The 27,215-nt window shown below is 44.4% G+C and overlaps 2 protein-coding genes and 1 long non-coding RNA gene across 13 annotated transcripts in view; 1 reads left to right on the forward strand and 2 right to left on the reverse strand.

Moving 5' to 3' along the window:
• Nucleotides 1-20,446, forward strand: part of PAX6 (paired box 6) — a 34,958-nt gene extending 14,512 nt beyond the window's left edge. For 4 of the 10 annotated variants that reach the window (XM_004263963.3, XM_033409864.2, XM_004263962.4 and 1 more), the window contains 10 exons: nucleotides 575-705; nucleotides 1,502-1,543; nucleotides 1,638-1,853; nucleotides 2,602-2,767; nucleotides 8,654-8,812; nucleotides 9,286-9,368; nucleotides 9,867-10,017; nucleotides 10,114-10,229; nucleotides 13,095-13,245; nucleotides 13,942-20,446. In XM_004263963.3, the coding sequence (XP_004264011.1) occupies nucleotides 575-705; nucleotides 1,502-1,543; nucleotides 1,638-1,853; nucleotides 2,602-2,767; nucleotides 8,654-8,812; nucleotides 9,286-9,368; nucleotides 9,867-10,017; nucleotides 10,114-10,229; nucleotides 13,095-13,245; nucleotides 13,942-14,027 (1,301 nt within the window). In that variant the 3' untranslated portion in view covers nucleotides 14,028-20,446. The remainder of the gene's footprint in view (nucleotides 1-574; nucleotides 706-1,501; nucleotides 1,544-1,637; nucleotides 1,854-2,601; nucleotides 2,768-8,653; nucleotides 8,813-9,285; nucleotides 9,369-9,866; nucleotides 10,018-10,113; nucleotides 10,230-13,094; nucleotides 13,246-13,941) is intronic. The other 6 variants (XM_033409923.2, XM_033409890.2, XM_012537114.3 and 3 more) reach the window with 3 other exon arrangements.
• On the reverse strand, nucleotides 5,572-8,668 carry LOC117197580 (uncharacterized). Its single transcript, XR_004478272.2, has 3 exons — nucleotides 8,529-8,668; nucleotides 7,059-7,328; nucleotides 5,572-6,017 (listed from the first exon to the last, which is right to left on the reverse strand). It is a non-coding gene; the product is annotated as an uncharacterized LOC117197580 (long non-coding RNA).
• The window catches only part of ELP4 (elongator acetyltransferase complex subunit 4), a 243,473-nt gene continuing 236,436 nt past the window's right edge, over nucleotides 20,179-27,215 (reverse strand). For both annotated transcript variants that reach the window (XM_049714242.1, XM_004263959.3), the window contains one exon: nucleotides 20,179-20,793. In XM_049714242.1, coding sequence (XP_049570199.1) covers nucleotides 20,648-20,793 — 146 coding nt within the window. In that variant the 3' untranslated portion in view covers nucleotides 20,179-20,647. The remainder of the gene's footprint in view (nucleotides 20,794-27,215) is intronic.

Genomic DNA, 27,215 nt, shown 5'->3' on the forward strand with positions numbered 1-27,215 from the left:
GTCTGAGGGAGCACTGGAGAGCTATAGGATTTGCTATCACAGTTCTAACAATGCAGAGACCTTGGAGATTCAGTGTGGGTTCTGTAGGACTCGTGGTTTTTCTTGACACTCAGAGGGGATCTTTGGGAGGATGTTTTTTGAGCTGATGATTTGCACCTTGCGGGTTCAGAGACTGGCTGGGGTGTTTATGGAAGGCAGCGGTGGGCTGGGGGCTCTGCTGGAGTGAAGGCGGTAGTGAGGTGTGTGTGCTCTTGCTGGTCAGTGTGTGTTTGCATGGTGCTTCTGCAGTCTGGTGGGCAGGAGCTCGGCTGTGCTTGGGCTGGGCTGCCCGATGCCAGGAATGGCTGCGAGGTCCTGTTGTCATTTCTGATCGATAGCAGGGACCTGATCGCTGAGGTTGGCCAGGGTTGGCAGGGAGCTGAGGATGCATTGTGGTTGTCTTTTCTTTCTTCTTCCTTTTCTTCTTTCTCCCTCTTCTTCTCTTCTTCCTCCACCTCCTCCCTCCTCGTTCTCTTTACTCTTCTTCCTCTCCTCTCCTCTCCGCTCTGCTCTGCTCTCCTCTCCCTTTCCTCAGGTCACAGCGGAGTGAATCAGCTCGGTGGTGTCTTTGTCAACGGGCGGCCACTGCCGGACTCCACCCGGCAGAAGATCGTAGAGCTAGCTCACAGCGGGGCCCGGCCGTGCGACATTTCCCGAATTCTGCAGGTGATCCTCCCGGCGCCGCCCCACTTGCCGCGCCCCCCGCGGCCCTCCACTCTCAACGCCCTCTCTCCATTTCTTACTGTAAAGGCTGCTAATTATGGACCCACCTACCCTCACCCCCACTCCAGTCCCCACCCCACTCCCCTGCCTTCCGCTTTCCCCTTTCCTTCCACCATCCTTCCCGATCTCTTCCAACCTGGGTCAGTCACATAAGACAATTCATCTGCTTAAGAAAAAAATTGGGTGTGAATCCGAAAAAAACCCAAAACCTTTCTTTTTTCATTTGGCAAAAACATTCATTGTGGTAACAGTTTATGAAACTATAATAAAATGACTTATGTAAATCCACATAATCTCATTCCCCTCTCCCTCATCCCATGCTTACCTCAGGGTTTGAGATACTTGTTTGATTTCTTCGTATTTATGAAAAATATATATATTGATTTTAAAAGACGAATGCTATTTACCTCCCTCCCTAAGTCACATTTACTCAATTGGGCATATTTTTAAAGGAATGATAACTAAAAATTCAGTCTCTATTTCCCCTTCACTCATTACAGCTTAACAGCACTTTAAGCAAGGTCAGCACAAAACAATCTGACTTCGTTTTGATGCATCTTCAAGCAGCATTTATTTACAAAAACAGTTTTTAAAACTTTGAAATTAGTTTTTTTTTTTAGTTCAAACGGTTTGAAAGTATCATCCTATTTGTAGTTTTTAGGGCTACAAATGTAATTTTAAGAAAAAAGCTCTCTACAGTAAGTTCTCATACCATTGAAGGTATATTTTTGTGTTATAGACCCATGCAGATGCAAAAGTCCAAGTGCTGGACAATCAAAACGTAAGCTTGTCATTGTTTAATGCATACTTAAACAATTTTATTTTTGTCTTGAAATTATTAATAATGTGGTTTTCTGTCCACTTCCCCTATGCAGGTGTCCAACGGATGTGTGAGTAAAATTCTGGGCAGGTATTACGAGACTGGCTCCATCAGACCCAGGGCAATCGGTGGTAGTAAACCGAGAGTAGCGACTCCAGAAGTTGTAAGCAAAATAGCCCAGTATAAGCGGGAGTGCCCGTCCATCTTTGCTTGGGAAATCCGAGACAGATTACTGTCCGAGGGGGTCTGTACCAACGATAACATACCAAGTGTAAGTTCACTGAGAACATTCCCTCTCCCTGCCCTAAGCTCACACTCTTCCCTCTTTACCATCACTTTCTTGACCTCCCCCTGCTCCTCTCCCTGCCAGTGTCTTTCTCTCTTTCTCTCCTCCGTGCTCCACAATTTGTCTCCTCTGTACCTGGGGGTCTTGAGAGGAGCACCCTGACCTTTTTTTTGACCTTCTGGAAAATGGAAGTCAAATGTGGGGGGTTATGCACCTCACTTGCATGTGGCAAAATAGAGAGCGGAGGCACCTGGAGAAGGGCACTGGAATCTAGAAGGAAAATGCAAATGAAAACCAGATTTGAGCTTCCGCCAAATCTACCTGTTTGAACTTTCTTTCAGGCATCAAACATCCATTTCTGCCCTAATATAAAACAAATAAAAGTGAAAGAAAGCTCTAGGCCAAGTCTCAATATTTTGGGGGGGAAGTCTTTAACAACAAAAAAGCAGCCATGTGAGTTAGGTCACCAGAGACACTGCGCAACAGTGAAGGACCCCTCCCTAGTCTTTCAACTCTCTACACAACTGAGTTTCCATGCCCAAAGTGATGGCTGGCATTCTTTCCACGATGTCTCTGCAAATCCACCCACTGTCCTAGGATGGCTGGGAATTTTTTTTTTTTTTAATGTATTAAGGGTCATTCTTTAAGCGGTGGGAGTGCTGAGATGGGGACTTAGGGCAACTGTGTCTTCAGGAGACTCTACCATTTGGTTTGATCTTGATTTGATTTGCAGGTGTCATCAATAAACAGAGTTCTTCGCAACCTGGCTAGCGAAAAGCAACAGATGGGTGCAGACGGCATGTATGATAAACTAAGGATGTTGAACGGGCAGACCGGAAGCTGGGGCACCCGCCCGGGTTGGTATCCGGGGACATCGGTGCCAGGGCAACCTACTCAAGGTAAAAACCCAAACACCCATCCTCAAATTCTCCATATATGCAGCCCCTTGCCCATCCTCTTCTCCAACTTTTTCCCTCTCCGGGCTTTTGTGTCTAGAGAATGTAGTGGAGAAACTCTTCAAAGGCTTGGGACATATCGACTTGCGCTGTATCTAGGTGGTGTTTGTTGAACTATCTGGTTGGCCTGGGAATTCGAGGGTTGTGTATGTTAGGTAGTATGAATGTGGCTGGTGTGTGTGTGTGTGTGTGTGTGTGTGTGCGCGCATATGTTCGCTCGAGTGTGTGTTATGGGCAGGAGTATGTGCGTGTGTGTATGAGCTAGCTGCGTGGTGCCCTGTTCAAATGTGCCATTAAAATGCACGGAGAGCCCCCTTGCTGTAGAAGTGTGACAAGTTAACACACTGACAGACTGCAAGATAAACATAATTGTATCATTTTGCTTCTTGCCGTAATTGACAAATTATGTGACTAGGAGTAGGGTGTGTATGAGAGGGTGAGCACTGAGATGCAGGGCCAAGTTGAGGATGGGGCATTGGAAGTGGTGGCTTTCCCAACTAAACAACCCTACCCTCTCTGCTCTGACCCCTTCCACCCTTTGGGCCCCCAGTTCTCACTCTTTGTGGGTGGCGACTGCGTAGAAGGGTGGGGTGAGGATACTGTGAACCGGACTTTGGTGTGCCGGGAGCGACTCTGGGGCTGGGAGGAAAGATAGGATCTGGACCGTCCTTGCATCTGTGAGAAGGGATGGAAGAAGAGGAGCAGATGGGGGTGGGGTCTGGTCTGTTGGCTCTCCCCCTCCCCTACACACACCGGAGGTAGCTTGGTCAGGAATAGGAAACAGTTTACTCCGAAGATTAATCGGTATTTGTTGTCCTCGTGACAAGGAGATAATATGCGGGATAATGGGACGTGGCGTCTCACTCCCTGGAGCACGAGGAAGCCTGGGGGCTCCCGGCCTGGGAGGCGGCGAGGGGAAGCTGACTGGGCTGCCCTCGCATCCGTGCGCTCTCGGACCCGCTCTAGGTGCCCTGCGCCTCCACCGAGCCGGGCTAGAGAAGGGAAAATCGGTAACAGTATGCGAAATATCTGGTACAAAGGATGCTTCTGTCACTCGCAAGAATTTGTTATGGGAACAATCCTGTCGCTCTGTAATTGCTCATTAGAGAACGTTTTGTTTCTCATTAAGGCGACATGAATAAGCGTCTAGTTGAAGGAGACAGCTGTAGAAATGTTCCACAAGAGACCTCTGGACACGATTCGGCACCGATTGCCAATTAGACATGTCAGTTTTAAGAGCAGAAAACAATATAGGACGGACACTGGGAAGATAGGGAGCAAAGCGCTGGCTCGGTGTTTCCCAGCGCGGCCGCTCGGCCGGCCGAGGCCTCCCGACGCGCAGGGCCCCGGCTCCCCCGGGCGACCCGCCCGCCCGCTCGAGCGCCTCGCCGGATCGGGCCGAACCGCGGCCTCCCAGGGTGCGAGGCTGCACCCGAGGAGGCGCTGCCTCCGCCCTGACCGCAGGCCCCGGCCCCCTCCGGCTTCTGGTGAGGACGAGGGAGTGACCACCACACCCTCACCTGACCCTTGAAACCGTAGGCTTCCCACCTGCGCACACCGGGCACACCCAAGTGACGCGCTCCCGTTGCCTTCCCCGGCCCCCCGCAGTCTGCGGTCCCGGTGACCCCACCCCGCCGAGTCTGGCCGGCGGGTGCGAGAGGTCTCGGGGAGGGCATGGGACACAGTGGCCGGGCCTGGGAGGGCTGAGCCCTGGGCGCGAGGGCTCACGTTTGCCCGGGGCCTGGAACAAGGACACCCGCTCCTCCTCCCCGGAGCCCGGACCGGACCGAAGCCGAGAGCAGCAGCTTCGCCCGCCCCTCTGCTGTCACCAGAGGTGGCGCCCGATTGGGGCGGCTTTTCGGGCGGGAAGCGAGAGCCTAACCGCAAGGACCTGGTGGTGACCGTTGGGGCAGGAGGTGGCGCTAGTTCAGGAGCTTTGAACTTTCAGGCGCCGAGTTGCCAGAGCCTTCTGGCTCCCCAACTGCCAGTTCCCCCTTCACTCCACAGAAAACCCACGCCAGTGCCTGGTCCCCACCGCGTGGCGAGGACGGTCGCGCCAGGCGAGCGCAGAGTCCCGGGCGTGGGGACCACCGGGCGCCGGCGGCCGGCTGACGTGCCGGGAATCCTCGGTTCTCTTGGCGCTAAGAAGGCCCCCCTCCCTCCCTCCCTCGCCCCCTTTGCCGGCCCAGGAAGCCGGTTTGCGGTTTTAAAGAGCCCATTACTCCGAAAGCATAAGGCGAGGTTAGGTCTCAGAGGGAGACAAATCTGGTTTCCATCTGATCAACGCCATGCGGCGGTGAATAAAATTGTGCCGACTTGGGCTGACAACAAGAAGAGACAACTCTATCCAGCCCCGATTCTCCAGCGCTTTGGTGGTTTTAGGGATCACAGAGACACTTTTTCTTATCTCCTCCCGCCCCCTCCCCCGCCACCAGCCCCGTAATACCCAGGCCCTCTATAGGATTTAGTCAGTCTCTTTTTCAACAGATGCTACAATGTTTTGATCCGCGCTCCACAGCTGAAAAGGTGCCGCAACCGGGTTGCTATCTTTTCTTGCTTGTTTTCCGCATCACTGATTAAGACACTAAGAAACTAAGGAATGATTTTATTTCCCAGCGTCTTTTTTTTTTTTTTTCTTTCTCTCCTCTCCTTCTTCCAGGAAACAAATCCTATCCCGAGCGTCAGATGGTCCTGGGGCTGGGATAATGGGAGGCGCTTTCACTCGCCTTCTCGCGGATTAGGCTGGAAGGTGGACGGCGCCCATTGAAGGCCCCTTCTTTGCGCTCAGAGGGGGCGCCTTTTAAAGAAGATATCTTAATTGTCTGCCACTTAGGTTTATCATGTGGGGAATTCGAGATCCAACTTCCAGTTCTATTTTGCTAAAAGCTTTAAGAGTGGAAGGTAAATCCACTAAAGAAAAAAAGGGGGGCACCCAGTCTAAGAGTGACCTCTCCGGCACTGCCTCGCTGCGAACAGTTGCTATTTTTAAAGGAGCAAACAAACTTTCAGTGGAGCACGCTCGCTCTTCAGGGTCTTGGAGGGATCCTGCAGCCACGGGTTTCTCCTGAACTGCCTCTAATTCCACGGCTGTTTTTATTTTCCCCCTCAAAGAGGTTTAAAATCGAGCTCTCCTCATCCTCGTTGACTTTCCTCCTCTTAAATGTCAGTTCAAGTCAGCGCTGCACCTCCGTTGCTGAGAGAGAGAGAGAGAGAGAGAGAGAGAGAGAAAGAGTGTGTGCAGGGGGGAGGGAGGAAGAAAGGGAGAGGGAGAGCGTGCGCAAATGTCCATGTTTTAAAATTAGGAAAACGTCAGCGAAGCAAACGGGAGCAGAGAATGCTATCTGCGGGGGTCTTCTGAGGCAGACCCGGGTAGCTTTGTTTGGAGAGATCGAATGTGCCAGAAAAAGGACTGGGGTGGGGCCTCCTAGAAGGCGTGAGTGACCACCCCCGCGAGATGGGATTGTGTTCTCAGCGCTCCCTTCCCTAAACCTCTGATGATCGCAGGTTTTTGTTTGTGCTTTCGCAAAGCAATAACTGATGGGCCTTTCTAGTTGGCCCAAAAAGTCTATTTCTAAAGTCTTCCTCATTGACCGAATCCGAAAATAAAAGGGGCTCTTCATTTCATTCCCTGAAAAACACTTTGAAAAGTCACCCGGAAACTCGGGGCAGTAAATTAGCACAGACACTGGTGCCGGCACACGTGAGTGAGCGGCTCTCCCTCAGCTAAGTAGCCCTCCCCGACCCCCAGCTTTCTGATGTAGCGCAAGACGACCCAAAGCAGAGCCACGGCCCATTTACTAATAGTCTCTCCCTTATCTCCCTTTTTCTCTTTCTCTCCCCGTCTCCTTCGACCCTCTTGTCTCTTTTTCCTCTCAGCACTCTTTTCTGTCCTTCTTATACCTTTCTGGCCTCTGTCTCTGTGGAGCCCTCTTTTTTCCTCCACCTTTCCATGCGCCTCCTCTCTCCTACTCCTCCAAACCCCTCCACCAGGCCTCCACCCCCTCCTCTCCTGTCTCCCTCCCCCGTGGTCTCCATCCTCCCTGCCTCCCCGGCTCACTTCCCCCCCCCCCCCGAACCCGTGCCCCGGACCTCATCCACTGGCCCTGCCTCCCCCCCACCCCCTGCCCTGGCCTCCCATCCACCCTCCAACCCCCAGCTAAGCGCCCTAAATAGCATGGAGACGCCTGCTCTTGGGACAGTGATTAATGATAGCAGAGCAGAGGGGTTAACACACTTCACTGAAAAGTCTGTTGACTGGGCTTCTTGTAACACAATGTGGCCCGCTGCACGCCTCAAGAGAATCCTTTTGTTGTCCGCACTCATTGTGGCCTCAAAATTCTGCCCACGAAAGTTTGCCAACGCTCCTGCCCCAGGAGTTTAATAGTTTCCCTTACTCGCGGGGCATTGTGCGGCGCTGAAAGGCAGCCCCTCGCTATTCAAGTGTTGGTGGTCATCTCAATAGATCTCCAAGGGCCCATATGGTGGCCAGTACTGATGAATCCGCCTGTTTAAATGGGGGAGAAAGTTGGGGTTTTAAAACATTTCAAAGTTCCTGAAAAGATCCCACTAGATCCTGTCACAATTCCCTGAACTCTTTGAAGGCATTGCCTATTGTCTCCTGGTTATAAATGATATTCCTGGCCAAGTCTATTCCCACCAAGGCGCCCCTAGAGGCCCCTCCCCCACGGGCCAAGTTTCTAGGATGGGGGGGCCAGCCCCTGTGGTATCCCTTGGGGGCCTCAGGACCCAAGACCAAGGACCCAGCCAGCAGGCAGTGGCCCTAGAGGCCCAGCCAGGGCTGAGTCCTTCCCTTGCCAGGCCGTCGCTTCTCCAGCAAGGCGCACGAGGAGACAGCTAGCCTACGTGCACATCTTGCCCTCCAAGCAGCGAAGGAAAATAAAACTTTCCCCTGTTTAATGATAGAAATTACATTAAAAGTGGTGGAAATGCCCTAATTAAAAATGTACCACTTAAATGATATGCCAAGGATTCAGCTGCAGCATAGCATGTTTAGCTAGTTAGTGAACTCTCTACTATTTCTTTTTTAAAATTACACGTTAAAAATTTAAAAGAAATCTTACTTTTCTCTGGTGCAACACATTACAAAGAATGGACAGTCCTTTTATCTAAATATAAAATTCCATTTTCAGCAATTATAGCCTGTTCTTGGTGATGATATAATTACAGCTGTGCTCGTAATAGGTGTCAAGGCAAAGCGCACTCATACAATAGTTGAATAAAACTGCAGAACAATGCAAGCACTTCTAAATTCACAACCTTTAAAATGAAATTGACTGTGCAGAATTCAAATAAAAACTAGATAAATATTTTTTTAAAGATTACAAGCTTGGTTTGGTTTCTTAATAGCATTTTCTACAAACCTATCAACATCTAATTGATTAGATAGGAATTACTGATCATAGATCAGCTGAAATCTTGAACATCACTCTTCTATTTTCCCAACACAGCTATAGGTAAATAAATTCTCTAAGGAAAGGGAACTGGGCGAGGCATTTGGAGGGTCAAGGTTAGTTATAAAAGATCATTTTAATTGGAAACTTCAGCACTTGTTTTGTCATTCAAAGGAATGCCATTCCCAAAGTATCAAAATTGTGCAGTCTCATCTTGATAAAAACAGAAAGAAAATGGTGGTCAGGTAACATATGTCACTAATGTCTTTTATTAAAAGAAGGCGGACAGTTACCTTGGGAACGTTTTGGTGAGACTTTCAGATGAGACTGCTTTTGGAGTTTATGGCTGTAGGATGCCCCTTTTGGAGACCGCAGGTTATTCCAAATTTCTCTTACTGTCCTATTCTTTTTGTTCCAGATGGCTGCCAGCAACAGGAAGGAGGGGGAGAGAATACCAACTCCATCAGTTCCAATGGAGAAGATTCAGATGAGGCCCAAATGCGACTTCAGCTGAAGCGGAAGCTGCAAAGAAATAGAACATCCTTTACCCAAGAGCAAATTGAGGCCCTGGAGAAAGGTGATGGAGTTTTTCAAAGTAGAGAAGCAGTAAATCAAAGTAAATGCCACATCTTCAGTACAAAGAGCTAAATTTAGCCAAGGCCCTTGCACGGAGGCCTGAAAAGGTTTCTTTTTTCTTTCTGTCCTTTTTTTTTCTTTTCCTGGGCATCTTTTCAGTGTGTGTGTGTATTTTCTTTCTTCTTTTCATGTACCAGTGATTCACAGATGAAAAGTCTGACTTCTCATGAAGAAACAATGATGATTTGGCTAATTCAGGCCACAGAAGAATGAATGTCATTTCAAAGAGAATAGAACTTGGTTCTGATGGGATAGTTCTTCCAAGTACAATCAATCTACTAGTAGTAGCATTTTAAAGGGAATTGGTTGGAGGTGACAGAAGTCGGGAGGTGGAAACCAGATTGATCCAGGGTTTGGTTGACACATTTTGTATAGTTCTGGCACAACACAGAAGAATGCAACTTACTCTTTCAGAGTTTGAGAGAACCCATTATCCAGATGTGTTTGCCCGAGAAAGACTAGCGGCCAAAATAGATCTACCTGAAGCGAGAATACAGGTACCCGGGGACCGTGTGTTCATGTTTTGTGATTCATACCATTTGCCTTTTCTAGAGACACGGGTGCGTCTAAGGAACACCATTTGTTTGTATAAACAGCAACAGATTCAGTTTGCTAAATGCTTTGCGCCACTCGGCTCTCGGGGCTGGGGGGAGGAGGACAGTGGACGCCTCTCGGGGCTGGGGGAGGAGGACAGTGGACGCCTCTCGGGGCTGGGGGGAGGAGGACAGTGGACGCCTCTCGGGGCTGGGGGGAGGGGGACAGTGGACGCCTCTCGGGGCTGGGGGAGGAGGACAGTGGACGCCTCTCGGGGCTGGGGGGAGGAGGACAGTGGACGCCTCTCGGGGCTGGGGGGAGGGGGACAGTGGACGCCTCTCGGGGCTGGGGGAGGAGGACAGTGGACGCCTCGGGGCTGGGGGAGGAGGACAGTGGACGTGTCTGGGATGGGGTGGAGCTGGGAGTAGGCTCAGGGCTAACCTGTTCCATCTGATTTCCAGGTCTGGTTTTCTAATCGAAGAGCCAAATGGAGAAGAGAAGAAAAGCTGAGGAATCAGAGAAGACAGGCCAGCAACACACCTAGTCATATTCCGATCAGCAGTAGTTTCAGCACCAGTGTCTATCAACCAATCCCACAACCCACCACGCCTGGTAATTTGAAATATTAGTACTAACAAATGTGTTTCAACCTGTTTGCCCTTGGCTCTGACTCTCACAATGACTGTCTGTTGTGTCCTCTCCCTGCAGTTTCCTCCTTCACGTCTGGCTCCATGTTGGGCCGAACAGACACAGCCCTCACAAACACATACAGTGCTTTGCCGCCCATGCCCAGCTTCACCATGGCAAATAACCTGCCTATGCAAGTAAGTGAGGCTGGCGGCTGCCTGCTTAACGGGTCCCTGGGAGAAGAAGTGAGGAATGGCTTGGGGCCTGCAGACCTCACTGGCCCTATGTGTACCCTTGGGAGCCTTTCTCAATATAGTGATTGGCTTGATCAGTCAAGTCTGAGATGAAAACAGTCAATCGAGTCTTTTAGCTGATTGATTAATTGATTCATGCCTTTAATAAAATAAAAACCTGATGTGCCGTTAATTTTTGCTCACAGGGAATGTTGGTTTGATAATGTTGGGTGAGAATGGGGCATGTTTTGGGGACCAGAAACTTGTACCAGAAAATGAAAATAATGTTGGCAAATTATTAGATAGTAAGAGGTTAGTATATATGACACTTGGGTTTATATTCATGTGTTCATACTAATAAGTGTATAGTCTTTATGTGCCCTGTGGTTGTTATTTAGGATGTTTCTGATAAACTAGCGAGGACGAAAAAAAGGACCAGAATCGGGATTCATATTTGCATAGTGCGATACGCTTAACATAGAGGAAAGCTAGTTTTCTTTCTGTATCTTAGAATAAAAAAAGGAATAGAAGGCACCTGCTAGAAATTTCGTGTGTCTTTGCTGTGAACGATGTGATGGGGTGGTGGCGTTCCCAGCTGCCTGGAAAGGCTGATGCTGTTCACTTGGTGTAACGACCTGCTCCTACTCTCAGTTCCGTCCCAAATATTTATCAGCCCCTACGTGTGCTGGGCCCTGTACTAGGTTAACCCTTTATGATGGAAGTTGTCTAAGGCAGGTAGGGTGTACTAGAACTTTGGAACTAGAGGGATTCTTGATGGGGAAAAATAATTGGTCTTCTGGTGGGCCTTCTGCAGTGACTTCCCCAGGACTCCTGCCGTATTTGTGCAGCAAATAGAGATGCCAGATAGCGTGAGCGTGAGCCCCTGATGGAAACAAATTTGGGGTTGCACACATCGTTTATTCTCCACTGAACATCTGCTGGATTTCTAACCCAAATCACACCAAAATAAGTGTTTCCCAGTCTTTAGACTTAATACAGGAGCAGCTAGATAAGCAACTTCAGAGGAATTATTCACACGTCTATTTTTATTGCATCTTGATATTATTGGCCGTAGAGCAATTAATGTAAATTAAGGGATTAACAGCCCATTAGTTGTGGTTGCTACGACTGCCTTGGAATTTTCTAGAAGTCAAAGTTGCCTGGAGGAAGTCATTTTGGGAATTAGAAGCAAATGCAAGCTGAAATTCTGGCAGACCCTGAAGGCCTGCTTGCCTCTTTGAACCCGGTGTTAGCAGTCATCCTCAGACTCTAATAAGGCCACAGAGTCTTGTTCAGTTTTGTAAATTGTAGCAACATCTAGGTTTCTATGAAGATAAAAAAATGTGTATATGAGAAAACATTTAGAAACAATGAAATAGATGCTGCTATTCTGTTAGAGTTGTTTCCACTTAGACTGGTGTGGGTCAATTTATTTCAAATGCTGACTTTTAAAAATTATACAACTTATAATTCAAACCATATATATATATATCCATGAAGTATAAATAAAATTAAAATATCAACAATTCAGGGCTTCCCTGGTGGCGCAGTGGTTGGGAGTCCGCCTGCTGATGCAGGGGACGCGGGTTCGTGCCCCGGTCTGGGAGGATCCCGCGTGCCGCGGAGCGGCTGGGCCCGTGAGCCATGGCCGCTGGGCCTGCGCGTCCGGAGCCTGTGCTCCGCAGCGGGAGGGGCCGCAGCGGTGAGAGGCCCGCGTACCACCAAAAAAAAAAAAAAAAAAGTAAAAAAAAAAAAAAATATCAACAATTCTACCATTCAGAGAAAATTACTCTTTGAATTTTGGAGGCGGGTGAGGGCTGGCCAGTCTGTCCATCAGTTTATCCTGTTGACCAAAACCTTCAACCATTTTACAAAGGGTGGGTGTCCTCCTCCGAACCTTCTCTAATGTATCACCCTCTCTGAGGATGTGGATCTTGGAATGTTAAACATTTCTATAGTTTGCAGATCAGAGCAGTACTATCATCTCCCCTGTTCCTGACAGTATGCTTCTATTAATTCATCTCAAGCCTGCTGCCCCAGCATAGCCCCATGAGAGCTCAGGAGGTGTTTTGTCTCAGCCTTGTGTATTTATTTAGTCAAGATAAAGGTTTATCTTTTCAATACTGTGATTCTAAACACTTCGAGGGTAGCAGCACAATTTTGTGGATAAAACCTAATCTCAGTTTTGGTGTCTGTAAGAAAGTCACAGCTAATTCTCCGGATGGGGCTAGGTATTTACTGACACTTCTGACTACTTTAACCTGAGATCATCACTGATCTGCCTCTTCAAGAATCTTTAAATCTGTAAGTCCAACCATGAAAGGCTTTCAGGGTCCCTAAACTAAACTTTACAGAGAGTTCCTGCCACTGTCCTCTGCCTCACAGCTTGAGATACAGGGTTTGAGGCGTGGAGGTGTCGCTGGATTCCCAAATGGATTGAATTTGCAAGAGAGGGGGTGTGTCTTTATGGAAGTCCTCATGTTATAGTTTGTCTAAAGGTGCCAGCGGAGGTCCAAGATGAAAATGGACAAAAATCCTATTAATGTTATGGGTAGTGCCAACCGTCTAGCTGGACAATGAATGGTCTGAATTTTTGGTACTTCAAAAAGTTTGGTGTGTAGGCAACTTCGCTCCCGCAGTGGACAACGGAAGGACTGGTTGGAAGCCCGATCTTAGTGTTACCACGTGGAATTCAGGCGCTTTACTTGCGGGTATCTAAGGATCAGACTTGTTGGCAGAGTTCCTGGGGGCGGGGGGGGGGGAGGGAGCTGGGGGTGTGGCTATGCAAAGTGTCTCTCACTAACCACAAGTTTGCCTTTCTCCTCCCAGCCCCCAGTCCCCAGCCAGACCTCTGCGTACTCCTGCATGCTGCCCACCAGCCCTTCGGTGAACGGGCGGAGTTATGACACCTACACCCCCCCACATATGCAGACACACATGAACAGTCAGCCAATGGGCACCTCGGGCACCACTTCCACAGGTGAGCCGCTGCCCTCCACAGGCTGCACAGAGGTGGCCTTTGCAGCTTCTTTTGCCAGGTGATCTCCCTTCACTCAAAGTTTACCTAAAAAGAACCTCCTGGCCTTGTGTGATGGTGTATTTAACTCTCTGTTGCTCGCTTCCTTGGGGAAGACTGATTAAAAGGGGAATTCAGTCAAGCTAGTTAGTGACTTGATGCCATACTGACAAAAAAAGAAGTTGTTTTTCCTGAATTTGATTGCAGAAGCTGTATATGAAGACAAGGCCTGAAAACGTAGCTTTTCCAAGGAGAAATTATTATATTAGCTGAAGTTTAACAGTGAAGGCCTCCTGAGTTTATTGGAAGACTTCTCACTTCCCTCCTAGTTCCTCTATGCCTTTCATTGCAACTGAAGAAGTACCACTCTGGTTTTCCAGGATGGTTTTGTTGCTAAAGTTCCAAACATACAAACAAATGGAGTTGTTTTTTTGGTGGGGGGAGCGTGGGGGCCTTTGGGATTGAGTAGATGTGTGTAAACATGCTTTCTGGTTTCTGAAGGTGCTACTTTTGTTTATAGGACTTGAAAAGTTTTTTCTTTTTTAGATTCAGTTAAATGTTAGAAAGTACTAGAGATTTTTTTTTAACCTATAAATTCGTACTCCATGCCTGTCTCTTGAAGGGAATATCTACATGGCTATTTCTTTCACCCACTTCTAGGACTCATTTCCCCTGGTGTGTCAGTTCCAGTTCAAGTTCCTGGAAGTGAACCTGATATGTCTCAATACTGGCCAAGATTACAGTAAAAAAAAACAAACAATCAAAAAACAAACAAAAGGAAAGGATATATTGTGTTAATTCAGTCAATGACTATGTGGACACAGCAGTTGGACGTTCAGGAAGGAAAGAAAAATGGCTGTTAGAAGCACTTCAGTACTGCAATTGTGTCCTGTGTTGAACCACTGGGGAATGGACTTGAAACAAGGACCTTTGTATACAGAAGGCACGATATCAGTTGGAACAAATCTTCATTTTGGTATCCAAACTTTTATTCATTTTGGTGTATTATTTGTAAATGGGCATTTGTATGTTATAATGAAAAAAAGAACAACGTAGACTGGATGGATGTTTGATCTCTGTTGGTCATGAAGTTGTTTTAAAAAAAAAAGGAAATCATGATCAACAAGCTTTGCCACGAATTTGAGTTTTATCAAGATATATCGAATACTTCTACCCATCTGTTCATAGTTTATGGACTGATGTTCCACGTTTGTATCATTCCTTTGCATATACTTAAACCTGGAACAACATGCACTAGATTTATGTAAGAAATATCTGTTGGTTTTCCAAAGGTTGTTAACAGATGAAGTTTATGTGCAAAAAAAGGGTAAGATATAAATTCAAGGAAGAAAAAAGTTGATAGCTAAAAGGTAGAGTGTGTCTTCGATATAATCCAATTTGTTTTATGTCAAAATGTAAGTATTTGTCTTCCCTAGAAATCCTCAGAATGATTTCTATAATAAAGTTAATTTCATTTATATTTGACAAGAATACTCTATAGATGTTTTATACACATTTTCATGCAATCATAAGTTTCTTCTTTGGCCAGCAAAAGTTAATTGTTCTTAGATATAGTTGTATTACTGTTCACAGTCCAATCATTTTGTGCATCTAGAATTCATTCCTAATCAATTAAAAGTGCTTGCAAGAGTTTTAAACTTAAGTGTTTTGAAGTTGTTCACAACTACATATCAAAATTAACCATTGTTGATTGTAAAAACCATGCCAAAGCCTTTGTATTTCCTTTATTATACTATTTTCTTTTTAACCTTATAGTGTGGTGTTACAAATTTTGTTTCCTTGTTAGATTAACATTCTAAACGAATGGTTGCTTTCATACATACTCTATTTTAAATCCCAATGATCCTTAAAGAAATAATTCTTATAGGTGTCATAAATCGCAAATGTGTTAGAAAGAAATTCCACTTAAAGCTGTGTGTAGACCTGTGCCCATTTATACCCAGAGTACATATACAAAATGGTAGCATTTCCCAGTTAGCTGTTTAATTCAAAAGCTCAAAGTCGAGAAATAATTTAAAAATGCAACAACCTATTAACTAGGAATTGTCTTTTGAATTAGGGCTGGCGTTTTCAATCTGGGCAGATTTCCATTGTCAGCGTCTCAACAGCGATTTCACTGAACTATATTCAAAAGTAGGTTTCTTATACAAGACTCCCTGAAAGCTGTTGCCTTTCTCCAATAGGCCCTCTCCCTTTTCTGTCTCCCTCCCCTTTGCACAAGGGGCATCACTTCCCATTGAACCACTACAGCTGTTCCCATTTGAATCTCGCTTTCTGTGCGGCTGTGGATGGGTGGAGGCTGGAGGGGGGATGTTGCATGTCAAGGAATAATGAGCACAGACACATCAACAGACAACAACAAAGCGGACTGTGACTGGCCGGTGGGAGTTAAAGGCCTTCAGTCATTGGCAGCTTAAGCCAAACATTCCCAAATCTATGAAGCAGGGCCCATTGTTGGTCAGTTGTTATTTGCAATGAAGCACAGATCTGATCATGTTTAAAGTGGCGGCACGCAGGGCAGGAGTGCTTGAGCCGAAGCAAAGGATGGAAAAAAATAAGCCTTTGTTGGGTGAGAAAGGCCTGTCTGAGACTTTTATTTCTGTCTGTTCTGTGTAACATATAAGTCAATATGGATAAGTTTCTTCTGCAAGCTTCAGTCAAAGGCTGGGGGGCTGGCGACCTAGATTAAATGCCTCACAGGCAAAACCCTCTGGGGACAAAGACACACTTCCGCTGAATTGTACTCTGCTCCTTTTGTTGTGTTTTAAATCCCCAAAGGCAAATGATCAGAAATAGAGAAATTAATTGGAGGCTTTAAAAAATAACCTTCTAGTTTAACATCTACTATTTTCTAGTTAAAGAATTACTTGTGAACAGATAATTGTCTGGCATGCTGTATATTAATATTCCACCAGAGTTGCCTGCACACTGAGACATGCTGACTGCAGTTTTTATACGTGTGCATGTAGTTTGATTGACTGTGAGCCTGCGCTGCACGCGTGCACACTTCTGCGGCAGTGTGCGCACGTACGCACTATTGGTAGAGTCGCCCGTGCAGATATTTCTACCTCCTAACGTTTTGCAGCCTACATTCCTTGAGGGACATGTGCCCAGGGAACTGTCAGAGGAAGGCTATGTGTGAGTGTGTGTGACAGCCGCTGGCTGGCTCACTTCTTCCCTGCAAGAAGGGACGGTTTCCAAGTGACTCTGATTTGGGCCAGCGTCAGGCAGCCGGTCCTGGCCCACGGCTCTGTTGTGCAGGGAGCAGAGACTTTGGAGCACCGGGTGTGGCATTTGGGTGCAGGAGCTGAGGCTGGGAGGAGGGGAGTGCTGTGGCCGCAGAGGAGAGCTGCCTGTGTGCACTTAGGCACGTACATGCGTCCTCTGAGGGTCAGGCTTGCCAGGGCGCGGTGGCTCAGCACCCTGGTTTAGTCTGAAGCGGCCACTCAGCTGCAGATGCCCTCTGATCCAGCAGGATGGGTCAGCTGCCTTGCCTTCTGCCTCGTGCCCTCACCCTAGGGAGACGAGCTGTCCTTTTGAATGGAGCTCCAGGCATGCCCTTGGGGACAGCACGGCAGATACTGTGTGGAAGCACTGCCCCGAGGTGGCCTTCTACTCATTCTTGAACTAATTCTTGTTTATTTATTGATAGGTATATTTATATATTTATGAATGGGAACTCTTCAGGGATGCTTTGACGCCATCTTCCAGGATGGTGGCCATCTATTTGTGATGTCCTTGGTAGAATCGTGAGACTTACAGCCTATGATTTTTCTCCAAACTTGACTGACTTAGGGAGACCAGGTGAACAGAATTCGAGCTGAAGGTTAAGAAACATTCAAATTACTCCAAGTAAACAAATGCGCTTTACTATAATGAATTCCCGGAATATCCCTCCTCCCCGCCCCAAAGCTGTGCCCCCTCTTGAATGGGAAGCAGCTGCTTCTTGACGTGGCTCACATAGTCATTTCTTCCTCCTTTAAAAAAAAATCATAACGAGGCTTCCTAGGAGTCATTCATACAGTATTATTCTAAGATTCAGCTTTGTTTGGTGAATGTTTGTCATCTTAGAATGCTGTCCATATTCTTCTTTTTGCTCTGGGCTTTAATGTTAACGAGATTTTTTTTTTTTTTTAAAGGGTTTTCTTCTATGTATAACGCTTGGCTCACCAAGGCCAAACACAAATTCTTCCCTTTTCTGTTCCTCAAGAATAAACCTCATCTGTTTTTTATTATTGATAAAAAAAAAATTTTTTTTTTTTTGCCTCGGTTCTGAAAGACTTCACTGCTCAGTTTTGAAGTTCAAAGTGTAAATACTTAGGGTTAGAATTGCTTAAATTTGGTGGTGTTGATGGTGACTACCTTTGGAAAGCATTAACATGATGCTTTAGAAATGACATTCATAATGGGCTTAAACAAATGAATAGGGCTTTCCCCCTACTTTTGCTTTGTATGCGCATTCGTGTGTTGATTCTTTAAAAGATAGGGAATTGATTGCAGTGTTTCTTCCTCTTGAAGTAGTTTTATTTTGTCTAGTGTTAGTATTTGCAGGTCCTGGAGGTGGAGATAAAGAATAAATGGAAGAGAGAGGTGGAAATTGGTGGCTACTATAAAGAAATTCGGAAGGTCTTAGAACCCCAGCACCTGAGCAGACTCTAGCAGTCAAAATATTTACCTCATGTTAAAGAAAGGCAAATCTAGCGTAAGAAATGAATACCATAGAGGGTTTAGAAGTTTTAGAAACATTTAAAAGATATGAGGACGTTTCAAACACTGTTTGGCATTGTTACTTAAAATCTTTGAGACAAGCTGATAATTGAAAAAGAAATCTGTCAATAGAGTGTATATTTCATAATATACCAAAATGGTCTGTATACCTACAGTAGCATTATTGAGGACCAGTATTTTTATGTAGTAAGTTATTAGCATATGGACAATTGATGTTTCCAGAAGGAAAGAAAACACATTTTTAGAGTGGGTTTTTATCAGTGCAAAACAAAAATATACATCCCTCTCCAGTAGCTTGTTTTTTACAAAGCTTGCCTAGTGAATCAGACCCACAAAGTACTTGAATCTGATTTTTGGAAAGGCCAGGTACTATTATTGTTCAAAATGCATTTTCACTGAGTTTTAAAAGTTTCTTTTATATTTAAAATAAGGGTTTAAATATGCACATTCAATTTTTATAGTATTTATTTGCAAAGCATATACTAAATAGTAATTGGCTGTTAATCTTATAGACATGGTAGCTAGGGTAGTAAATCGATGACCTACTAAGTATTTTTGACAAGCAATTTTCATATCCGATGACCTCACATTTCCTTTTCAGTGTCAAATGCTATGTAATTCCTCCGTTGTGTGTTTGTATAAAACGAATCACAACACGGTGAGAAAAAGGTTAGCCTTATTAAAATAATAACCCAACTAAAATATTCACTTGAGCTAATTCAGATTGTTCATAATGCTTTCAAAGGACATAGCAAAGCTTTTGTGGAGTATTTGCATATTATTTATTATCTATGGACTAAACTGATTTTTTGAAGTTGCTTTACATTTTAAAAGCACCTTTGCTTAATATGAAAGCCCTTTAATTTTAACTGACAGATCAATTCTTAAACTTTATTTTGAAAAGAAAATGGGGAAGAATTTCTGTCTTTAGAATTAAAAGAAGTGAAAAAAATAAACCAGACATTCTAAAAAAATAGAAGAAGAAACCTGATTTTTAGTACTAATGAAATAGCAGGTGACAAAATAGTTGTCTTTTTGATTTTGATCACAAAAAATAAACTGGTAGTGACAGGATATGATGGAGAGATTTGACATCCTGTCATTGATTCAATTATTCTAATTCTGAATAAAAGCTGTATACAGTATGTGTTTATGCTACAGTGGGTTTTTTTTAAGTGACTGACATTCATCATATCGGTTAGACAGTTTTAAAAACCTAGGCTTTGTTTTCCGCAATGTTGTCAAGAACAAATAAAGTATAATTTGTGGTATATTAAAAGCAAACTGCTCAAAAATGCTAGATATAACTGCTTCAAGATAGGCTAATATATTTGGAAATGTATCTTGAAAATTCAGTTTCTCCTAACAGATGTTAAACAGCTTTTTTTAAAAACTGAGACTCAAGTTACTTTTCTAACTTTTACTTTTTGTCTACTATTTGTCAAAAGCTTTGAGAATATGGAACTATGATTCAAAAAACTAGTATTTCATATGAAAACAAGTTCAATATATCCACAAAGCCATGTTTATATTGTTATAACTGTACACACCTACCAATGTTCATAATTAACAAAGGGTTTTACCTGATGCAATGGAAATCTGAGTTAGCTTTTTTATACTTTGTCTCAGACCGATGTTTTGTAAAAATCTCTCACCAAGCTTCAATACATGTTTTTCCCCAGTATCCTAGCATGAATGTAGCTGTCGGTTTGAATTTCAATCCTGAATTATGTCTATTGACATAATTTCACAGTGCGGACTTTAATTGTTTAAACAGAGACCATCTACTTCTTTGTCTAAGTTTTCTATCACTCAAGTTCTTTATATTTATTAACTACTAGGGCAGACTAATTATTTTTAATGGAGTCTTAATCCCAAAATACTATCTTGTTTTCATCAATTTCATAACAGGATGCATAAGTGCAAATTCATTTTATTTTAGTCTTCATATATTAGCAAACAAATTTTTTCATTTCTTAAAAAAACTTAGCATTTTTGGTAGGAGGTGTCTTTTTCAGAAATGAAGAGAAAATACGTTTTTCATATATAATTTTGAATTTCACAATGTTTTATATGCTACCTGCTGTAACATGCACTTCAGCATGACCTGAGTGCCTTAAACACACATACACTAATGACCACTGTAAGGCATCTTGATTTGCTTTTATTTAAAAATAAAATTATTGGGGCTTCCCTGGTGGCGCAGTGGTTGAGAGTCCACCTGCCGATGCAGGGGACACGGGTTCGTGCCCCGGTCCGGGAAGATCCCACATGTCGCAGAGCAGCTGGGCCCGTGAGCCATGGCCGCTGAGCCTGTGCGGCCAGAGCCTGTGCTCGGCAACGGGAGAGGCCACAGCAGTGAGAGGCCCACGTACCGCAAAAAAAAAAAAATAAAATTATCTATTTTCTCTAGATATAGCATAAAACAAAATTTAAAGTGAAAGTATTTCTGCTGTACTATTTCTGTATAGAAAGTTGGTTAAAATAATGAAGAACGGTGGCCTCATTTTGCAATCCTAACTGTTTTTCAAGGATTGGAGGTCAAATCGTTAAGAAAAATATTTACATAAGCTATTAGCAATCATAATTAGAGTGTCATATAATTCTGCATCAACCACTAAGGAGGAATCACTAGAAGTCCAGGTGCTTCTTGCCTCGGGCCGTCATGCCACAGCCTGGGCCCAGCAGCTTGGCGGATTCTGCCAGATCCTGTTTGCTCGAGCGGCTCACTGTGTCTGACAAGTCTGGAGGCAAATGCAGTCGCTATGGCAGAAGATTTCAGGGGAAGGAAAGAAAGAAGAAAAGAAATAATTAATTTTGCTTTTGCCAGCACACTTCAGAATACAATATTATGCTCTGTTGATCAGCATTTAGTCTTGCATATAAAATTCCTGCTAAAACAGTTCTTCAGACTGAAGCCCAATATAATCACATCCTATTCCTACTAGATTTTACAAATTGTAGCCATTACAGAAACTGGACCAGGAATCTTAGTGGCACATTTCCAGAGTCCAAACCTAAATGTATTAAGATTTTTCTTACTGAGGTAGAAGTGAAAACATGGAAGTGCATAAATAAAAGCATAATTGAAAAATATCACATAATAATGGCAGGGCTGTTTTTTGGCTTTTTTTTTTTTTTGGCTAGAGCTCCAAGATGGTATTATTTTTCAACTGAATGTAGCTTTTCAGCAATTATGGATTCCCACAAATGCTTGTTTCCCTTTGTCTATTAAGTTGACCTAATGGTTTTTATTTTAAGGCTATACTTTCTTTAAGGAACTTACAATTTTCATAGACAAATGTCATATTGACATAATGAAAAAAATGATACCAATCAAAGGGTCAATATTTTTCAAACGCCCAGATAAGTCAGCCATAACATCTGCTATAGGTCTTGGTAGTTTCTGTGCATCATGTTGGGTCATGTTTTCAAACATACAGTGTAGCTTTGAACATCTCTCCATCCTAACTGTTTTTCTGCAGATACAGGTTGATTTAAGGAGAGCCAGTAACCAACCATCATTACAAAACAGTTACTGTAATTAGGGAGAAATATTCATATTTCAAAAGACCTTTTTTGGTTTTCAAAAGGATCTCTATCAAATTCCTTCAACTATCAGTGCTCCCAGACCACATGATTTGTTTCATAAAAATCCAAACTCAAAGGAACATATTTCTTGCATGAGGCAGAGTGGGTGTGCGAGGCTAAAGGTAAGTAGGGCAGGATGGGGTCATCCCCTGATGACTAAGCAAAGCCTTGATGAGGTGAACTGGCCTGGAGACAACCTACCTGAAACCCTTCATTTGAAAACTCCCTTCAATATGAAAAAAAAAAAATCAAGATGAAAAAGGGAAAAACCATTTTTTTGGGTCAAAATATTGTGATCCACCAGCATATGTTCTGGCTAGTTTCTTTCCTGATAAAAGTCTTGTTTATTGTCATGTAAACACAAGCTGTGTGCAAGGATCAAAACATTTTAAAACATTAAAAATAATTTATGAAAATATTCTTCCTTGATTTCAGTTTGCTGGTACAAGTATATCTAGGATGAAAGACACTATTATATAGATATGTGATCAACAAAGATGTCAGAAAGGTCCAGAAAAGCTATAATATCCATACAGTAATATAAATATAGTATTATTCATTTGTATGCTTAGCACCCAGCCTGTCACTTAAGTCATTAAATGTCTATTTCTTGAATAATAAAAAAGAACTCAAATAAGACATATTTTGCCTTTGCTTTAAACAATTCTTTCATTTCTTCATACCCTAGTTTCAGAAAGGATTTAAGGTATAAATGAAAGTGTGAAAGGCTCAGGAAGGAATCTAAAAGACATGCGTGACTCTAAAGTCTGAGGACACGAATGTCTTTGCAGTAGTGTTAACTCTATCAATGTTCATGTGAGGAAGCAGGAGGGGAAGAGATATTTAATTATATGGCTGAGTTTAAATGTTTCTTTAAGATCTTGTAGTAATTGCTAATGAGCAAAGGAAAAATGACTAGGGTATATGCATGACCTGAAGGCTCTCTGAAACTTAAAGAAAAGTCACCATTAAAAAACATATGTGTGGGGGCTTCCCTGGTGGCGCAGTGGTTGAGAGTCCGCCTGTCGATGCAGGGGACACGGGTTTGTGCCCCGGTCCGGGAGGATCCCACATGCCGTGGAGCAGCTGGGCCCGTGAGCCATGGCCGCTGAGCCTGCGTGTCGGGAGCCTGTGCTCCGCAACAGGAGAGGCCACAACAGTGAGAGGCCCGCGTACCGCAAAAAAACAAAAAAACCCTTATGTGTGTGTTTTCGTGTGTGTGTGTGTGTGTGTGTGTGTGTGTGTGTGTACTTTTGTTTGGGACCTCACAGAGATGAGGTCAGATGGTGATTAGGCTGTTTAGGAAATCAACTGGAGTCAACAAATATTTAGAATCTACTCGAAGCAAGGCATTCTGAAAAGATATGTGAACAGAGCACCCTCCACACTCCGTGCTGCCTTACAATCCAGTAACAGGCATGAGGCAAGCACACAGGTAACCCTCATAGTGAGCAGTCCAAGTTTCGTCTACAAGAACAGCAGAGACAAAGCAGAAATCCTGCTGCGGGGAAGGGGGCCAGAAAAAGCTTCACCGAGATGGGCTAGGTGTTAAATACTGAACTGGGTTCTGACATACAGAAATGGTGATTTGCTTAACGGTGGAATGGATACATCTCTAAGATGCATTTGGTGGAAGGCTTCTACTGCTCTGACAATCCAAATGAGGAAACTAATGTAGTTTATTCAGAACCAGCATAATACCATTTATTTCAGGAGCTTACCTATTTGCTAAAAATTTCTCTTCCTTTGCTTCTCTAGGCAATGAGTGTGAGCCAGTTGGCGGAAAGCCCTTCATAGCAAAAGTAGCTAAATGTGATGTGTGACATGCTTGGAAATCTTTCAGGTTGAATGGCTTTGAAGAAGAGTCAAATACCATTCGTGTGTAACTTCTGAGCACAAAAATTTGGGGTGATGTGGTTAAATGCTTCTAACCAAATGTCACACCGTAAAAGCTAGTTGCACACCCGTGTCCTTTGAAAAAAGCCAAAGGATGGCTCTTGGAAACATGTGAATCTACGTGTGATTTTGCCAGCTTTTGCTGATTATTACTTGAATGAGCTTACTCTGCAGCCTAAATTCTCAAGCAGTGGGTTTTGTTTTCTCCCTTTCTAAGCCTCCCCCCGTGCACCACGTCAGTGCGATGTGAAGCAGCGAGGAAGAAGGAGAGATCAGGTTCCAGGCTTGCCAGGTGTGTCAGGCACTTTCCCTTTGAGGCTTCCAAAGCATTTACACACTTGACACGTCAACGTTCAGATGCTGCTGTACCCCAGATCTGTCTTCTGAGAAAATGTGCTGTAAGATACTCTACACAGTATGGTGACCTCTTTAGACCAAAGCTGCAAGGCTGTGGGGGTATAAACGTTTGGACCTTGATAATGGTTATGGTTTTAGTAAAAATCAAGACTATCAAAAAATCTTGTAGAGATTCAATCTTATAAACCAGATCAAGGTATTCATCTTTCTCATTTTATACCTGGGGTTCTGAGGCCAGCGCCAAAAACATACCTTACATCTTTTTTTAAAATTTATTTTATTTTATCCATTTATTTAATTTTTGGCTGCACTGGGTCTTCGCTGCTGCATGCGGGTTTTTCCTCTAGTTGCTGAGAGCGGGGGGCGGGGGGGGGCTACTCTTCGTTGCGGTGCACTGGCTTCTCATTGCGGTGGCTTCTCTTGTTGCGGAGCACGGGCTCTAGGCGCGCAGGCTTCAGTAGTTGTGACTCGCCGACTCTAGAGGGCAGGCTCAGTAGTTGTGGCTCACGGCTCAGTAGTTGTGGCTTGCGGGCTCTAGAGCGCAGGCTCAGTAGTTGTGGCGCATGGGCTTAGTTGCTCTGCAGCATGTGGGATCTTTTCAGACCAGGGCGCGAACTGGTGTCCCCTGCATTGGCAGGCGGATTCTTAACCACTGTGCCACCAGGGAAGCCCTACCTTACATCTTGAGCTAAAATTTTTTGCACCTGATTTTCTTTTCCCAAATTCTGGGAGGAAGGGATTGTGCTGCTGAGGAAGGAGATGCTTGTCTGGCTGACTGCCTATTTTTTCCATGAATGCCTTGTCTAGAATGATGATTTCTGTGTAGGCAAAGGGATCTGGGAAAGGTGCGACAACTCCCAAGGTTCCGCAGAGGCCTATGTACTTTACAGCGATTCATCCCACTGCGTTAATGGGTCCCTTTTCTTCAGCACTACAAGGTGGGAAACAGCGAGGCTGACAAAATGCCCTGGCGGATAAGGGGAGTTCCTGCCAAAAGGCACCCTTAGCCCCATAGGAAGCCCTGGGTCATAATAAAGAAGTAGCAACTGAAGTGCTTTGCTCTGTGGCCCCAGGGAGTACCAAGCCGAGCTGGACCGAGATTCTTCCCCCTCTGCCTACCTCTCTGTCCCCTTGTTGGGCTGAGCCACTGACTATATTTTGTTCCTTCTTGAGTCAGCACCTCTACTGATCGTACATAGGATTGGGTTTCCTGGCTCCACAGTTCTCTTCCTAATTCCTTTTCTCCCAGCCTACCAGACCTGTGCTCAGCACTCACAGTTCCCAGACAGAAGGGGCAAGATACTGAATCTAGGTTACACCTGGATTTGAGACAAACTGCAGGTAAATACCATTAAAATTAGTTAAATCAATTTATATTTTTCATATTTTGCCAAGACCAAACCACCAGGCACTGTTTGTTTTCTGAAAACAACTGATGTAGTACATTTTAACCATTAGGAAATGAATATTTGTTTTAATTCTTTAAAATTTATGACATTTCCTGAAAAGTCAACCTTTCCATTACTCACAGTCACAGAAATAGGAGTTAATATTTCAAAATACTTCCTAATAGTTTTTTTCTTTTTTCTTTAAAACACAACCAATTTAAATTAAAACTTGTAAACACCTTAGAACATATAGGTTCTACCTTGGTCCCTTCACAGAGGCAGCCAGTTTAATACCTCCGTCACTTGCTCTCAATGTGACTTCAGATAAGTCACTTCACCTGTCTAGCTTCAGTATCCTCATCTATCACAAGTGAATAATTCTCCCCTCATAAGACCGTTATGGGGATCATATGAGATATGAAGTGTTTTGTGAATTATTAAGTACTACACTCATTTATTTCTACCTCTTTTTGCTTCAGGAAGGCATTTGAGGTGGCTCGTAAAAATACCTTTGGGAAAGACAAAAATAAGTGAGCTTATTAGGGCAAGGAAGTGAATCTACAAATTTAATGAAAAACATATATTTGTAAGCAACAGCAACAGAATATTGGACTTGGCCAGCAGGTCTCATCACTAAGTCTGAGCATTTACTACACATTGCCCTCTACTGCAGTGCTGTAAAGAAATATAAACATAAAAGGAAACTGCAGTCATTGTCTCCGCTTCTGGGAAGATTTAAAAAGGCTAAATAGTTTCCCTCATACTTAGTAAGACAATAGTGAAAATGGGGCGCCTGGCTTCTGGGCCAGTGAAAATATGCATGGCTGTATTAAGGAGGCAATTTGGGGTCCATTTATTTATTTTTATTTATCTATTTTTAAAATTTATTTATTTATTTATTTATTTTTGGCTGCGTTGGGTCTTCGTTGCCGCACGCAACCTTTCTCTAGTTGTGGAGGCTACTCTTCGTTCAAGTGTGCAGGCTTCTCATTGCGGTGGCTTCTCTTGTTGCGGAGCATGGGCTCTAGGTGCGCGGGCTTCAGTATTTGTGGCACGTGGGCTCAGTAGTTGTGGCTCGCAGGCTCTAGAGCGCAGGCTCAGTAGTTGTGGCGCACGGGCTTAGTTGCTCCGCGGCATGTGGGATCTTCCCAGACCAGGGCTTGAACCCGTGTGCCCTGCACTGGCAGGCAGATTCTTAACCACTGTGCCACCAGGGAAGCCCATATTTATTAAAAAAAAAATCTATCTTGCACATGTATTTAATGCTGACACGATAACAAAAGAAATGTCAGAAGATGAAGCTTCTCCACTCAAGTTTTAAAAGCATTTCCCCTTCTTTATATCACGGGCAGGAAACCAATGCACAAAAGACTTGCCATCCCACTCCATTGATTCTTTCAAGAGCTGTCTGATGCCCTAACCTGGAGCATGATTTGCTGACTTCTGTAGCCATATTCTGTGTTATAAGGCACTGCTCTGGATGGTAGGGAATGAATTAGAGTACAGGCTAAGTAGCTGCCATACAGAGATATCCCAACCCACTTCAGAAAACGGCTAAAAAACAGAAGTTTATTTATCTCCCACTTTACGGGCCAGAAGTAGGCAATGCTGAGCTGGAAGGACTGGTCTGCCATCCTCAACAAGCGGCTCCCACTTCTGGCTCCAAGGCTGATCTTTTTGCTCTCTCTCAGCTGGTGGGAAGCAGGGGCCATGAAGGAAGACTTGCAAGTTGGACACATCACTTCCATACGCATCCAGAACTTAAACATGGCCACACCTGGTTGTGAGGGAGGCTGGGAAATGTTTTAAAATATGTTAAGATGTTCAGCAAATGCATTACTATGGAAGAAGGAGCAAATGGATACTGGAAGACAACCAGTAGTCAGCTACAGTTTTGAGAAGGGCCATAGCGAAACGATCACCCTCCCGAAGCATTCACTCTGGGTGTGAGCT

Source organism: Orcinus orca, chromosome 8, assembly GCF_937001465.1.
Source record: "Orcinus orca chromosome 8, mOrcOrc1.1, whole genome shotgun sequence".
NCBI classification, from domain to species: Eukaryota; Metazoa; Chordata; class Mammalia; order Artiodactyla; family Delphinidae; genus Orcinus; species Orcinus orca.